At 38.9% G+C, this 17,875-nt stretch overlaps 1 protein-coding gene across 3 annotated transcripts in view; it reads left to right on the top strand.

Annotated features, from left to right (window-relative positions):
* Window positions 1–2,326, top strand: part of LIPI (lipase I) — a 34,416-nt gene extending 32,090 nt beyond the window's left edge. For all 3 annotated transcript variants that reach the window (XM_060770514.2, XM_067466688.1, XM_067466689.1), the window contains one exon: window positions 613–2,326. In XM_060770514.2, the coding sequence (XP_060626497.2) occupies window positions 613–700 (88 nt within the window). In that variant the 3' untranslated portion in view covers window positions 701–2,326. The remainder of the gene's footprint in view (window positions 1–612) is intronic.
* Window positions 2,327–17,875: the final 15,549 nt, after the last annotated feature.

Below are 17,875 nucleotides of genomic sequence, written 5' to 3'. Positions count from 1 at the left end.
ATAACATTGTTGGCTCATGTTTCACTGGTCCACGAGGACTCCAAGATATTTTTCACACGTACTGCTGTTAAGCCAGGCATTCCCCATTCTGTATCTTTGCATAAGTGGGAAAAAATCTTAGTAAAAGGTATATACTTACTGTGCCCATTGAAATTTTTTGGCCAAGAAGTAGATGGCATTCTATATGAACCTGATACAAGATATCAATAGGGTTTTTAAGACATGGGTGGACTGCCCATAGCCTATGTGTCACATGGTCACACAGAGCTATTTCTGTGACCCAATGTCTTAATGTCAAGTCCTGTGTGGAGATGGATTTTCTGCAGTGATTGGGGGTGGTATTTTTTCACATTTAAATCAAAGTGTTGAGAAATAAGATGTGGAAAAAAATGTCCTTGCCCTGCAAATGGCATTTGGGGTTAGGGCTCCCAGTGGGTGAGGGGTTGCCCATTTGTATACACATACACACACATGCCATGCCTGATGCAAGAGAAAACTCAAGTGCTTATAAAGGATCATGATAGAACATGGGCGAATATATATAATTTATGTAGGAGTGCCTGTACATATGATGTTGCATTTCTTTTAACGTTACCTCCTTTTTCTCTGTAGGATTCAGCTATGTAGATATGATTTCACACTGCTGGAAAATATTGAAACAAGCTTCAGACCCATTCCATGCCTTGACATCATGGACTGAAACAATTTATTTTAAATAATACTTTCTCAAGGACATTGTATGCATCAAGTTAAAGTTGAAACATAAAGTTCACTTGACTGTCTTTAAGAATGCTAAAATTTCAAAAAATATTGCTAACTTTGAGAACTACAGAATTAAATTTTGCAAGTAATTCTGCTGTTCCCAGTGTATTAGATGCATGTATCTGTAGTCCATTTCTAATTAACAAAGAAGAGAGTCAATGTGGTGAATCATCTTTCTGTTGACTTTGTAGTCTTCCAAGCAATGATACTACATTCAATTGAATTTAACAGTAATTACAGACTGATCTCTTTATGTAGGTCCAGAACTCATAGAAACATACTTTTTCTCATTAACTTTGGAAAGATTTATATCCATTTAATGTGGATTTCAATTGTCAGCATAGTATACCAATGTCCTTTTCAGGTATTTGCCTGAGACGCACAGGGGCAAATGTAGTTACAGAGCCGTCTTCTACTTGTTGTACTAAGCACACTAGGAACTAACTCCTGGTTGCTCAGGGATATCTGGGGATCGGTTTAAATGCCATCTTCTCTCTGTTCTCAGTTTTAACCCTATGTATTTTCAGGTGAGTATCTGAACAAAATTCAGCTTATTCGGGCGATCCTTTGGAAGAGTTTAGAACAAAATTAAAGATTTTGAGAAAGTCATGGTGCACATTGAAGGCTATTGAATGAAGTTGATAGTCTGTGTTATTTGAGCCAAATGTTGCTTTAACTGGATAAGGAAGTGAAATCTATTTCTCTGTTCAGATGTTTGGTTATCTAAAACATGCAGATTATTCTCACTACCTAAAGGTTAAGACACCTGAAAGTTATGTCCCCTTACCAACCATTTATCAGTTGACTTGACAGTCATGTGCATCAGTGCTTACACAACAGGACATGTTCATATGGTCTGGATAGCCACATTGTGCATTTGATACCCATTGATGCCACATGAAGCTTATACAATTTGCAGGAAAATAGTAAGGGCAGATAGAACATAAGTACATAGAATTATATTTGTGGAGAAAGTGGGTGGGAAGATGGTTTCCGCGTTTTCTCAGAATGCTATAACAGAGCAAGTCATTGAAATTCAATGAAGAGAGACTAAAAAAACATAAAAATGATCACATTGTTAAAAAACTTGTCAAAATGGAATTGGATGAATACTTGGTTGATATGACCACAAGTCATGATAGATACATATTCCTTCCCGTACCTGGAAAGATTGTTTCTGTATATCATAAATGAATATCAGTCAGTGGGTACAGTTGCACTTAACATCCTCCTGTGAACATCTGGTTAGGACTGCATGAAAAAGCTGTAGTAGATTGGCCTGTGGTTTAATCTGCCATATGGCTTTTCTTATGTTTTGGCATGTCTTTCCTCATGTTTATTCAAGAATGTCTATGAAATTCACTGGAACCTATTTCTTTACAGGCATGCTTACCAGTATGTCCTTGTCTGCCTTTATTAACATCTTGGGTTGTGAATATTATTATTTTTATATACATTTAATAAATATTTGTTTATTGAAAGGCTTGGTCATGTCACTAATTACAAAGAACTGCAGAAGGCATTTCTTTTGGAAACAAGAAACAATAAAATGAGTATATTTTTGTGTGTGCCTGCTCTCTTCACCTGTAAACCATTGTGGTTTGCCCCATACTTTTAACAATACAACTCGTGTATGGCTGAGATATATTCTCTATCCTCCTCAGACTGTTGCTTCAGTTTCCTCCATACTTCTCTGAGTCAAAATCAGGAAAAGAGAAACGTGATTAAAACAGTGGGGGAGGGAGTAAAATATGGGAGTTGTTTCCTGCCCCTTTACTGTTTATTGTTATGAACTGTCAAGTTAGCTTCAGCTCATGGCAGCCATTGAACAAGCCCTATTAATGTTTTGCACACCCAAGGCTGTGGTCTCATGATAGAACTATTGATGTGTCCAGTCTAACAGCCTCAGTTTATTCAGTCTGCCTTCTAGGGAGAGTTCACCTTTGATTTCCTTTTGCTCACATTGTCCAGAGTACCAAGCAATCAAATGTAATAGTTCAGTTTCTTAAAGAGCAATCCATAATTTTCCATGATTTATACAATCAAAGTATTTGCTTCCTATTTTCTTTTGAAGTACTCTAGAGGCCTCTATTAGCCAATACATGTTTTCAATATGATATCTAGTGCCTCTTCATTTCCTGAACCCCATTTGAATGTCTGTAATTTGTTGTTGCAAATTCACTACAAGTCTTCATTGCAAAATATTCAGATCATTTTGTTGGCGTGGGATATTTTGTTTCAGGGTTGTAATCAACCAGAAGCCACACCCAGCATAACGTGATGAATGCTAGGAGATACTTCCCAAATACATGTGGGTGGATTCATAGTTCCCATCCCTACTTTGTTTCTTCGCCCATCAAGTTGTTCCCAAATATACCTTTGACTCTAAGCTCAAAGTATATTTGGGAAAACGATGGCATCTCTACAGTCCTTGGGTCACAAATCTCCTTTTTTTAATGTTTTTATTCTTATAAAACAATTATACATAACCATAATTACTATGTATTTTGTCCTTTTTCATTGAGAGTGGGGAGGGAGAAGGGAAAGGAACAAATCTCCTAATTCAGATGCTATAAAAACAGAAAAATTCTATTACTCCGCTTCATTAAAGGTAAGACATTTAACAGATGGAGAATTTAAAAAATGGAAAAAAAACTAAAAATAAGAGAAAAATGGCCAAAGTAAGAGTATGTTTTCTGACCACATCAGTTAAACCCCAATGACTTGGGGGTGGGGGTGGGTGTCAGAAAAATATGGAATGATATGGAGAGATAGGAAAATTAGAGGAAAAATAAAGATTTTGAGAAATTATGCACTGATACAGGTTGAAGAGGTGGGCTGTCTTTGTTGATAAATGTGACCAGGAGAACATTGACGATCTAATTTGCAGGATGGCTATGTTTGGCACCTAGACTTTACAACTTTTAGAGGTTTTCTGCCAAGATGTGCATATGCTCCTTCCCTTCCGGTGGCATCCTGTGCTAGCTAAGCAAGGATCATGCGGGTAGCCTATTTCTATATTTGAGTGTTGCTGTGGCAACGGGCTTCCTGTGGGCAACATGCCACCCCTCTCTTTGGCAATGTTGTACATATTCCTCCTTTGCTGATTTGTGGTGTGGGTTTTAAATGAGTGAAGGGTTGGTTTTCCTATCTCTTCTGAGGCAGGAACACTGGAAAACCTACAATGCACAGGCCAGGAAGAGAGCCAAGTGGAAGTGTGACAGATTCTGAGGAACGGCAATCCCATCTTGCAGAGCTGAAGAGCAGAACCTTAACTCTGTCTACAACTTGGCAGATGCCCCAGTTCTTAATTAATTTTTGTTGCTGTTGTTTAAATTGAATTCTGTTTTAACAGTAGTGGAAGGTGTCTGTTCACCGGAAGAAAATATATCCCAGGAGCAAAAGCTGGGTTGTTGAATTGGGAACATAGTTGCATCGTAGCAATGACAAAGACTTCATTAACACTTATTTGTAGTCAAGTACTTAAACTTGTTCTTCATCCATATGCTAGCCAGCTTGAAAAGGTTTCAGGACTATATATTTTTGTCTTTTAAATTGAGAGAAATAAAAAATGGACACATTTGACCATGCTACTGCGACTAATTTTATGATGTCAATATTCCCACTTCTGATCCAAACAAATATCAAACAAACTATGTTTTGATATACTTGTAAGAGCAACATAAGGAGTATTTGTGGGAGGAGGGAAGAAATCTGCTCTTGCTGCTGCTGAGCTTTGAAAAGAAATTGAGTATAATGTAGGATATATCAGCAAGATTGTATCTATTTCTGCATTTGAGAGAGTTGTGTGCAGGTTGTGTCAAGTTCATGAAAGGCAGTCTTTGCCTATTTTAAGTGGTCTTGGTTTTTATCACTATTTCAAAAAAGCCAATGCCTGAGTCAGGATTGAGGTAGTAATTAAAAGAAGTTATGACTTCTTTGGGACCATAAATATTAACACCTTTTCAATGGGATCAATTTCAATGGACTGAAGTTCATTTCATCAGATGTTGAAATGTTATCTAGAATTATATATACATCCAGTACACATTTACTTACTTACTTACATACTTACTGCATTTTTATACCACTCTTCTCACCCTTAGGGGGACTCAGAGCAGTGTACATCATGTCAAAATGGCAAAAATTCAATGTCATACATATGAAGCAATACATAACACAACCAAATCAATCTATGTAAATAAAAATGTAATGTTCGTTTGTGGGATTAACATAATTCACAAACCACTGGATGAATTGACACCAAATTTGGCAGCAAAACACGTACTAATGCAATCTATGTCTTTCAAACAAAAAAAACCCCTTAAAAATGAAGGGGGAATAACTTAAATGCCCCCAAAAGAAAAATACAATAAAGAGCATGCGCAAAAGCCACCCTCCTCAGTGTCTAGATCCAGGAAAGTCATGCTACCTTGGTCAGACCACACCTGAAATACTGTGTCCAATTCTGGGCACCACATCATTCATTGTGAGGGAAGAGAAGCTTAGCTATGGAGTCCCTTTCCATGCAGGAAGGCAGAGTCCTATTTCTTTTGGGTAGGAGAGGGATTGAGGAAAGGAAAGAAGGAAGGAAGGAAGGAAGGAAGGAAGGAAGGAAGGAAGGAAGGAGAAGGCCTGGCCCAAAGGAGGGCATGGAGGCTTGGTGAGGCAATCCCCGGCAGCAGCTGGAGCCACCAGCTATATACAACAACAGCAATAAATCCACTTAAAGAGTAATCAGATATAAGGCTATCAATAGCTGCTAGTCACCATGGATGTCTACTACTTAGAATCATAGAATTCATAGAGTTGGAAGAGACCTTGTGGGCCATCCAGTCCAACGCCCTGCCAAGAAGCAGGAAAATTCAAAGCACCCCCAACAGATGGCCATCCAGCCCCTGTTTAAAAGGAGCCTCCACCACACTCCGGGGTAGAGAGTTCTACTGCTGAACAACAGCTCTCACAGAAAGTTCTTCCTAATGTTTAGGTGGAATTTCCTTTCCCTTAGTTTGAAGCCATTGTTCCATGTCATAAGCTCCAGGGCAGCAGAAAACATGCCTTCTCCCTCCTCCCTATGATTTGCCCTCATATATTTATACATGCCCATCATGTCTTCTCAGCCTTCTCTTCTTCAGGCTAAGCATTCCCACCTCTCTAAGCCACTCCTCATGGGGCTTATTCTCCAGACCCCTGATCATTTTAGTCACCCTCTTCTGGACGCATTCCAGCTTGTCAACATCTCCCTTAAATTGTGGTGCCCAGAATTGGACACAGTATTTCAGGTGTGGTCTGACCAAGGTAGCATGACTTTCCTGGATCTAGACACTATACTCCTATTTATACAGGCCAAAATCCCATTGGCTTTTTTTTTTTTTTTTTTGCAGCCGCATGACATTGTTGGCTCATGCTTAACTTGTCCATGAGGACTTAAAGATTTCACACGTACTGCTGTCAAGCCAGGCATCCCCCATTCTGTATCTTTGCATTTCATTTTTTCCCACCTTATTGTAATATCTTGCATTTGTCCCTGTTGAACTTCATTTTGTTATTACTTCATCACACTAGAGAAAAAATCCACTTAGTTTTGGCCCATCTCTCTAATCTGTTAAGATCATTTTGAATTCTGCTTCTCTCTTCTGGAATATTGACTATCCCTCCCAATTAGGTGTCATCTGCAAACATCATGACCATGCCTTCTAACCCTTCATCTAAGTCATTAATAAAGATATTGAACAGAACTGGGCCCAGGACAGATCCTTGCGGCACTCCACTCGTTACTTCTTTCCAGGATGAAGACGAAGCATTGGTGAGCACCCTTGGATATGTTTGCTCAATCAATTACAGATCCATCTAACAGTAGCATTACCTAGACCACATTTGACTAGTTCGTTTGCCAAAAGGTCATGGGGGACCTTGTCAAAGACCCTACTGAAATCCAAATCTACTACATCCATGATGTTCCCTGTATCTACCCAGCTTGTAATTCTATCAAAAAAAAGAGATCAGATTAGTCTGGCATGACTTGTTTTTGATATATCCTTCTAGTATCTAAGATAGCAATTGCTCAGTCTACCACATTTTGAGGAACATGGGTTCAAAGTTGTTATTCCATTTGTATCCTGCTTCTAGGATTCATGTAATTGGTCACTGTGGGAACATAATGCTGGATATATTGGGCCTTTGCTCTGATCTGAAAGTGCTGTTCTTATATCCTTATAATATTCTTATCTCAGGAATGCATGGTTTTGTGCATTACCTGGGTTTCACACTGCTTATTTAGTACATGAAGTTCAATAAAGAATAACAAGATTTGTTCAGGATAATGAATATGCTTGCTCCCACGCACCTTTTAAAATTATGTCTTCCACATGAAACTCATATAGCGTATCAAATATCTTCAAACAGGAGTCCATATTTTACCAAATGAGAGTGTTTAAGAGTAAAGAACTGAAACTCTGTAGTCAGAAGAGGGCAGCCTTTTCACATGTATTGTAAACAAAACAACATAGAAAAAATCCCTTTAATTTATTCCTTTCATTCAGACGCTGTGTGCCGTGTACAATTGTGTAAAAGAGATGATTACAAAAATTAAAGTCAATCTACCTGATGGTTAACAGGCTGCATTCTTGTTCATTCTTTCTGCTCACAGCAGAAAACATGATTAAAACTATTCTACAAAATAAGAGTGCCTCGTTTCACTGTTTATGAGCCTTTAAATGACTAGGTCCCCAGTGCCAAACAAAAATAGTATGGCACCCTAGTATTTCTTCTGTTTCTGAAAGCTGTATCTTTCAATTATGCTGGGAAGTCCATTCTCTCTGATTAGGGGGCTGCGAGCTCACAAGTGGTCAAGTGCAATTGCATTAAATTTCTTTTTTTGCTTATAAATTATACTTTGTTAACCCTTTCCCATTAACTTCTCCATCTCTGTATCAATCAAACTTGAGTCTGATTACTTTCTGAAATCAAATGTGTCAAGAGAGGTGTAGTCATTGAGGAATATTCAAGAATGCAAAGCTCATGGTAGCATCACTTTGAGATATATATGTTCTTTTATGTATTATGCTTTGTCCTGCTGCTGTGCCACTCATATAATTATATTTTGTCTGTCTATGAACACACATGAAGATTTCACAGAATCATAGAGTTGAAAGAGACATCATGGGCTATTCAGTCCAACCCCCTGCTAAGAAACAGGAAAATCGCATTCTAAGCACCCCCAACAGATGGCTATCCAGCTTCTGTTTAAAAGCCTCCAAAGAAGGAGCCTCCACCACACTCCGGGGCAGAGAGTTCCACTGCTGAATAGCTCTCACCATTAGGAAGTTCTGTGAGAATCTCCTTTCCTGTCGTTTGAAGCCATTGTTCCACGTCCTAGTCTCCAGGGCAGCAGAAGCCTGTCCCCTCCTCCCTATGACTTCCCCTCACATATTTATACATGATATTCATGTCTCTTCTCAGCCTTCTCTTCTGCAGGCTAAACATGCCCAGCTATTTAAGCCACTCCTCATAGCGCTTGTTCTCCAGATCCTTGATCATTTTAGTCGCCCTTCTATTGACACATTCCAGCTTGTCAACATCTCCCTTAAATTGCGGTGCCCAGAATTGGACACAGTATTCCAGGTGTGGTCTGACCAAGACAGAATACAGGGATAGCATGACTTCCCTGAATCTAGACACTATACTCCTATTTATGCAGACCAAAATCCCATTGTCTTTTTTAACTGCTGCATAACATTGTTGGCTCACGTTTAACTTGTGGTCCACGAAGACTCCAATGTCTTTTTCACACGTACTGCTATCAAGCCAGGCACCCCCCCCCCCATTCTGAATCTGCATTTCTATCTAAGTGAAGTATCTTGCATTTGTCTCTGTTGAACTTCATTTTGTTAGTTTTAGTCCATCTCTCTAATCTGTTCAGATCATTTTGAATTCTGCTCCTGTTTTCTGGGGTATTGGCTATCCCTCCCAAATTTGGTGTCGTCTGCAAGCTTGATGATCATACCTTCTAACCCTTCATCTAAGTCATTTATAAAGATGATGAACAGAACGCGACGCAGGACAGAAACCTGCCGCACTCCACTCATCACTTCTTTCCAGGATGAAGAGGAAACATTAGTGAGCACCCTCTGGTTTTGTTCACTCAACCAATTACAGATCCACCTAACCATAATTTTGCCTAGTCCACAGTTAACTAATTTGTTTTGCCAGAAGGTTGTGGAGGATTGTTGTAGGTTTTTTAGGCTGTATGGCCATGTTCTAGAAGCACTCTCTCCTGACATTTCACCTGCATCTGTGGCAAGCATTCTCAGAGGTTGTGATAATACAGCCTGAAAAACCTACCACAACTCAGTGATTCCAGCCATGAAAGCCTTTGACAATACATTGGTCATGGGAGACCTTGTTGAAGGCCTTACTGAAATCCAGATGCACTACATCCATGGCATTTACTGCATCTACCTGTCTTGTAACTCTATCAACAACAACAAAAAAAAAGAGATCAGATTACCTTGGCATGACTTGTTTTTGACAAATCCATGTTGACAATTAGCATTGACTGCATTTGTTTCTAAGTGTTTGCAGACCACTTCCTTAATTATCTTTTCCAGAATCTTGAGTCTGACCGGATGGTAATTGTTTGGGCTGTACATTTTCCATTCTTGAAGATAGGGACCACATTTACCCTCCTCTAATCTGTTGGGACTTGTTCAGGTCTCCAAGAACTCTCAAAATATTATTATCAGTTCTGAAATGAAAGCTAGTTCCTTCAATACTCTTGGATGTAGTTGATCTGGCCCTGGAAACTTGAATTTGGTTGGAGCAGCCAGGTATTCCTGGACAACTTGTTCCCCTATTTGGGGTTGGATTTCACCTAACCCTTCTTTCATTACATGTTGCTGAGGTCAAGGATGGCTTTCTTTTTGTGAGAAGATTGAGGCAAAGAAGACATTAAGTTGTTCTGCCTTTTCCCTATCCCCTCTCAGCATTGCCCCATCTTCTCACAGTGAATTTTCAAGTGACTGTGAGGAGATGTGATGTGAGCTGTCACTATTTGGCTGATGGGAGTGTTCCTCTACTAAGTTTCTACTTATCAAGCACAGAACTCTGGATATTGTGTTTCCAAAATAGGTTAAATAGATGTAAAAGTTCAAACTACATAGTGGAATAGGTTCATTATCAGCATGGAAAAAAATAGGAATCCCAAGATTATCTCTGAATTCTCAAGCTCCAAAATGGTGGACACAAAATGTTTGAAGGCGAATCATCTGATATCTGGGCTAAAACACAAGGTTACTTCCGAATAGTCTTAGATTGTGAATGTTCTGATAATTACCCCATCACCACAAAGAGAAAGCTGGTAATGACTTAATGACAGCTGTTGTTGTGATAAGAGATAAGATACATGGGTAGGAAAAAGCCTGCACTAATATTCCAGTTGCGGTGCAGCTTTGAACAAGTCTGGCTACTGGAGATTCAAGGGGAGATTATGCTGACATCAAATACAAATCTAAAACCAATGAAGGGGAAAAATCTATAATTGCTTACAAGCCTAGACAACAATGCTAATGAAACTTTGAAAACTCAATCCATCTTTTTAAATAAAAAATTAGAAGAAATAATAAACCAAGCTCCATCAGTGGCCTTTCTCATCTGCAAAACCATAAACATAACACACAATTTCTGTTTCATGAAAGATTTTATAAAAGATTTAGAGCTTTTCAGCATTCAAATAATTACAAAGAAGGGCATGGGACTAAAAATAAGGGACTTGGAATAATACTTTAGAGCAAGCAACACATTTTGCCTGAGGCATTAATGCATTGTGCTTTAGCAGTTCTGAAATATGGCTGTGAAGAATCCCATGCACCCACTAATTAATATGACTTTCTTTCATTATACATTTCATTAACCTACATTTGCAGAATTGTGTGGCCATTTTTAACCTCTCTGTGATGGCTTTTAGTGCTATAATTTGTGGGATTTCCATAGAAAGAAGACAATAATGGCTTGTGTAGGTATTTAAAAGAAATATGCATAATATATACTGATGGATATTATCTAAAGGGTTAGTTCATGAATCATGCATGATCTGTTCACTGAAAAATGAACAACCCCCCCCCCCCCCAAAAAAAAACTACTAGTTGTATCAACCAAGGTAGGGAAGAGGATGGGAAATGGTTAGGTTAGACTGCTCGTTAGCTGCTAGTTGATTTTCAGTAGATATGCAAGAACATCTGTCTTCTACAGTAAATAAAAGTTCCAAAAGTCCAAAAATGACCAGATAACTCAAGAACATCCGGTGGACAAGCAGGGCTGGAGAAATCCAAAACCTTGCAGATACCCATGATGCTCAGGGATTTTTTAAAGCCACAAAGTTCATCTATGGATCAAGAAATCATGGCATACACCCTCTACACTCATCAGTTGGAACCAAACTTCTGAAGGACAAAAAAAAATCAACTGAACTACGTTAGAAAGAACAGTACCAAAACCTCCTGAATCACAGCTCCAATGTGGCCTAAGAGGTTCTCTCACAAATCCCCCAACCACATACTAGGGATGAGCTTGCAGCACTACCTAGTTTGGAAAAAGTCAGCAATGCCATCAGCCAACAACAACAAAGAACAACAACAACAACAACAAAATAACAGAGCCAGTGGACCTGATGGGATCCCTACTGAAATCTTTAAAGAAGGTGGAACTGACACAACGATTCCAGCAGCTCATTGAAAATTGTGGGTGACTGAGAAAATCCCAGCAAACTTCAAGGATGCCACTATCATCACCCTTTTCAAACAAGGGGAAAGAACAGGCTGCGGAAACTATGGCGGTAGCTGACACAACGATTCCAGCAGCTCATTGAAAATTGTGGGTGACTGAGAAAATCCCAGCAAACTTTAAGGATGCCACCATCATCACCCTTTTCAAACAAGGGGAAAGAACAGGCTGCGGAAACTATGGCGGTAGCTCCCTTGGGAGAGAAGGGGGGGTTTATTTACTACCTCCCTTGAGTCCCGATGGGGAGAAAGGAGGGTTAGTATTAATATAATATTAATTTCAATTTCAATCCCTCCGCAGACCTACCTAGTACCTACCCTACCTATCTACCTAGTACCTATCTTCTTCTTTGCACTTTTTCTGGCTGGTGTGTACTGCACAAGCAGCCTACCCCGCCTCCCCCCAAATTCCAAAAAAGCACTTTCTTTTTCTTACTTGTTAGCTCAGTGCTGTGACTCTGTTGAGATTTTTCCTTAAAATGAAATAGGAGGGGGGGGGGGCACCTGAAATTTGAAACAAAAATGGCATGTATTTCTGCTGCTTTGCACACTCCTACTAACTAGCCATTCTACTTGTGTACCTTGAGTATATTGTAATACTCACACTTGAGGCTAAAAACCTGTAGCCCAACTTTGGCATCATGTAAACTTGTGCCAGTTCCTAATCCTGTCATCAGATGACTATCTAGTCCTTTCACCTGTACTTCATCAGCAGCTACTTATCTATCTGGGAGTGACCCAATGGTCCCTTGATTACTGGAAGTGCAATACATAACAAGTCCTATTTCTCTCCCCCAACACATGCTATCCCAAATTATTCAGCTTGCCAAATGGTTGCGGGGGGTCAATGAGAACTCCTAGCCATGCTGACATAACAAATAATTAATTAGCATGCTCCTACTATAAACATCTACTTACTGACTCAGAAATATAGAGGTTACAAAATATTATTTCCTTGGCCAGCTTGGATAACACAAAAATGTTTCTTCCTGGCTCTCTTATAAAGGCTAACTAGAAGACGCTTACTTCTGGGGAGGAGAGCAATGTCCAGTCTCGATATAATCGTAAAGAGTAGAGACATCACACTGGCAACAAAGATCCGCCTAGTCAAAGCCATGGTATTCCCCATAGTAACCTATGGATGTGAGAGCTGGACCTTAGGGAAGGCTGAGCGAAGGAAAATAGATGCTTTTGAGCTGTGGTGCTGGAGGAAAGTGCTGAGAGTGCCTTGGACTGCGAGAAGATCCAACCAGTCCATCCTCCAGGAAATAAAGCCCGACTGCCCATTGGAGGGAAGGATACTAGAGACAAAGTTGAAGTACTTTGGCCACATCATGAGGAGACAGCAAAGCCTGGAGAAGACAATTATGCTGGGGAAGGTGGAAGGTAAAAGGAAGAGGGGCCAACCAAGGGCAAGATGGATGGATGGCATCCTTGAAGTGACTGGACTGACCTTGAAGGAGCTGGGGGTGGTGACAGCCGACAGGGAGCTCTGGCGTGGGCTGGTCCATGAGGTCACAAAGAGTCAGAGACGACTGAATGAATGAACAACAAGAAAGTACTTGGTCTACCCTTCACTTGGAAGTGGAAGAGTAGGTTGTGCAGCTTGTTGGCCAAAAAGGAAATCTGAGACACATAGAATAAGGCCTTTCAAAGTTTCATTCCAAGTCTTGAACTTGATCTAACAAAGAGATTGGAAGCCTAGGCATTGCGAAGCATCTACCTCCTCCTCTAGGTTACTAGGTTACAACTCTAATTTGTTCATTGTGCATTTTCTTTAAAGTTAAGAGAATTCTTCCTGTTTTCCAATTTGATATAAATAAACATTGAGCCCTGTAGCTATGTGTACATCAGTATGAACTCATGAAACTTTAAGAATTTAAATGCTCAAGCCTTTCCCCTTCTTGTATGCATACTTTTATTCCCTCGGTAATTGTTATGACTTTATGGGTGTTTATTCTCTAGTTTGCTGCTAATTATATTCTTGCATAATTGCCAAATTTATATTTCAAATGTCTAATGTGTTTTATCATATGGTTCTTCATTAATTTTTCCTATATTCCATGACAAAATAATTGCTCCAGGGACTATTCTTAATGCTAATGATATAACTGCTTTGTTTGTTAAAGATCTGAGAGCACATTAAAAAAAAAACAGGTTGATGATTTGGAGTGAGAATGCTATAATGTTGAGGGAAGGAAAATAATCATCCTTTGACTTGGTTCTGGAGAAGAGTTCCACATACTGAACTATCAACATATTTGTCATAGGGACTATGTTTACAAATAATGGACACCTGTGCTCCAGGGCTACCACATTTCCAAAAAACAAAACAAAACTGGGATATGTGTTGTTGAGCTACATCAGAGTGCGGTCAATATAGCAAAAGTTAATAATGAGGAAGAACAGTTAAGCTGAGAGAGATAACAGCACTTTGCTTTTGATTGAACCTATTTAAAAAAGGTAAAGGTAAAGGTAGTCCCCTGACATTAAGTCCAGTCATGTCTGACTCTGGGGTGTGGTGCTCATCTCCATTTCTAAGCCGAAGAGCCAGCGTTGTCCATAGACACTTCCAAGGTCATGTGGCCGGCATGACTGCATGGAGCGCCGTTACCTTCCCGCCGGAGCGGTACCTATTGATCTACTCACATTTGCATGTTTTCGAACTGCTAGGTTGGCAGAAGCTAGGGCTGACAGCGGAAGCTCACGCCACTCCCCGGAATCGAACCTGCGACCTTTCGATCAACAAGCCTAGCAGCTCAGTGCTTTAACCCACTGTGCCACCGGGGGCTCCTATTTAGAAGAGTAAAATTCCTTGTGCTCCTTTCCACTCTTTCTCCTTTCTGCTGTTTTAACTGAGAGCACATTACTTTTACCCTTGGTTTGTAGCAACTGGAGGAGGAGAATAAAACATGGACATTTTAAATGCAACTGGAAAAGTACAGGATTAATTGGAACTGTCCATGCTGGTTTGGAACAATTGGAAGCTATGTGTCAGCTGTCTGGGTTAGTTGGCTAAGTTGAATGTGAGTGTGCAAATTCATAGGGAATCTGACCAGGCTTAAACCAGAATATTTTGGTGCCAGAAATAACACAGGTCATTTCCAGGTTATGAACAAAATAGGTTCTGTAGGTTTCTCCTTAAGTTGAATGTGTATGTAAGTCAGAACAGGTAGATTTTTTCAGTGTAACTCCAGCCATAAATATGCAAGATTTGGATAGCATAGGGAAGGGTGAACACCCCTGTGGTGTTTGTTTTCTGTCTGTGCCCCTGTTCAGAAAATTTCACTTCACTTTCTGTCCCCGTGATCATTGGGTTTTGAAAAAAATGGTTTGTTGTGGAAACAAGGACTGGTGATAAAGCTTCAGTGGAGATGTCAGTAAGTCGAATGTGTGTAACTTGAGGACTGCCTATACCCCAAATAATATTCTGTCTCAGAATATATGCTAATTAACTTCTGTCAATGGAAACCTCATTCAGATGGATGAGAGTTGTATAATAGTACAGTGATGGGCTTGTTCAGTGTTTGTTTCATAGGTAAGGAAACCTCCCCACTGGTGCTATTTCTTTGTCTGTCTTTCTAATGTTCTTAAAGTTATGGGGGAACCTGAAGGTTCTTTAAAGCATTTTATTTGTTCTCCCCCCTCCCCTCTTCCTTCCTGCCTCCTCTATATTCCTGAACCAGTTTTTTTCTGGTAGTACCTGAATTTTTTAATTCATCATACATAAAATTGCAAAATTGTTTTAAAAATTATCTTTAAAAATTATGTAGCAGCAGAAATGTGAGAGGGCAGCACAGAGAGGTTATGTGGCAGTACAAATGTTGGACCATGGACTGGAAAATCAGTGCACTCTTGTGAATTGAGAGATATGCAATAGTGAAGGTGCTCATCCTGGCATGTTGCTTTTATTGGTGGTCATGCAACTGGCATGGAATATTGACTTCAGATGATAAAGTCCTTAGTTATTTTTTTGGAGTAATGAGAATGAAAATTGGTCTGACTGAACTATGCATTTATTATAGGAATTTAGAATAAGACAGCACAGACACCCATCTATGATTCGCTTGTTCCTTTGGTCTGGATTTCCCCACAGTTTGACTTCAGTTATAACTTGACATGTTTCATATATCCATGATTGAGACTAATTCTGTGCCTTAGTAATATTATTTAAGGAAAATATCACAAAACTGAAACTCTAATTTACACTACATTATGCTTCCAGTCATGGGAGTCCATAACAATCACCGGTACCTAAGATAAGCCTTTATATAAAAATTAAAATCTTCCATATTTATCTTTCAAATTTCTTAAGGTAAAGTGGTATCTTTAATCACTTGCCCATGGAGCAAGTTTGTTTTTAAAGAAATAAACTTCCATTCTGCAGAGTGAATTGTGATTAAATTGCTTATTAAAAGTCTGTGGTTTTATAAAAAGTGAGCTTTACAAAATATTAAACAAGAGCCAAGAGTCTAATCATTATAATTGGTCTTCCTTGTTGAAGTGTTAAAATTGCTGGGGCAAGTGCTGGTTATCTTTGATTACATTCACTTCAATTAAGAATTCATAAGGATTCCCTTTTAATAATCATGGCTCAATTTAAAAGAAAAAAATCAAGCCAATTATCAATTGCATCTGATCTGACAAGTTTCTTTGATCAGTACATCAGGAAAAAAGTTTTTCTTCTCATTTTAGAAAGAAATGAAAGAGCAAGGAGATAGTACACAAATCAAACAAAGGTCTAAATATAAGAGCAGACAAAAGCAGCTGTTGAAGGTCATAAAAAGTTACTCCTAAATTCCTAAGATACATGGAATGGTGCCATAAGAATGAATAGTGTAGCATACTAAATCAGCTAGAAATCTAAATAATATCCTACCTAATATCTGAGTAATGGCTTCATAATGTCATGGCGGTTTGGCTGGAATAGTATATTCATTTATCAGGGAATCTCACTGAAGCTTACTCTGAGTAAGAGTGTATTTACAGTATTGCACTATGGTCCAAGCTACTAGTGACATAGAACATATAGCTTAATATTGCACTGATCTTTTTTCTGAACTGCAAATAAAATCCACCAAGTTGGGTAGGGCGGGGAAGGGAAAATAGGATCTGGATAGATGAGGGAGGTTAGATCAGAAAGAAGTCTTATTATTTCCCACAGATGTCCCAGAATCTCTCCTCAGTTGTTTAATTCATTGTCAACTCAATGTCATTATTGACAGTTAATGGTAATCTTCAAGAGTATTTGTCTTTAAGGTTTCACACACTCAGATCCTACTCTATTCACCAGTATTTCTCAAACTGTGCTTCTCCAAGTATTTTGGACATCAGCTCCCAGAAATCCCAGCCAGCTTACCAGCTGTTAGGAATGTGGGAGCTGAAGTCCAAAACATCCGTAGGAGCACAGTTTCAGAAACACACTTCTATTTCTCATTCCTGTAAGCTAGGATGACTATTTCTATAACTTTTCCCTACTGCACAAAAATACAGGATGAATTCAGAAATCCAAAATATCCCAAAATCCAATATTGTTCATATGAGTGGTTGATCTAATGACAACTTTGCTTTCTGATCGTTCCATATATATAAACTTTGTTTCATGCACAAAATTAGTAAAAATCATGTCTAAAATTGCCTTCAGGCCAGGTGTATAAGGTGTATAAAAAACTTAAATGAATGTTGTCGTACATTTTTGTCATGGATTTCAATTTTTAAAGGTGCACGTGATCTTAATCGTGTGTTCCAGTGTCCTATTTGGCTTGGCTATTATTAATGAAGAATGAAGAGCTGATAATACTTCTTAAAGGGGTAATACATCTTAAAGGGGAAATGTCACTTTGAAAGAATAAGTCTGGTCCATGCTCGTATTGGATTAATAGCCATCCAGTGAAGACCTTAGAAGATGAGTCTGAATTTGGAGAAACATTACATAAAACAATATAAAATAGATGCCATAAAAAAGTCAAAGGTAAGAATCATATAACATCTTTTTTATTGTGAGCTGAGAGAACAGAAATGCCATCCTTGTTCAACTGGTCAATTCAGTTGCTATATAAAAGAACCAGAAACCCAGTTTACACCTTTGATTTCTAAGGGAAATGAGTTTCTGTAGAATACACAAGAAAGCACCTGGATAAATAACCATTCTCTTGTTACACATGACATCTTTGTGCAAATGTACAAATTACATTTAAAGACTATATGTGTTTCTTGCATCCTAAAATAACCTTAAGCAAGCTTCTCATATTCAACCCATTGCCAAAGCTGTCTGATCATAGAACATTTCAATGTAGCTGAAACATTGCATAATCAAACAACTTTGTCCTTCCAAT

Source organism: Anolis sagrei, chromosome 3, assembly GCF_037176765.1.
Source record: "Anolis sagrei isolate rAnoSag1 chromosome 3, rAnoSag1.mat, whole genome shotgun sequence".
NCBI lineage: Eukaryota > Metazoa > Chordata > Lepidosauria > Squamata > Dactyloidae > Anolis > Anolis sagrei.
This window is presented reverse-complemented; position numbering and strand designations above follow the sequence as displayed.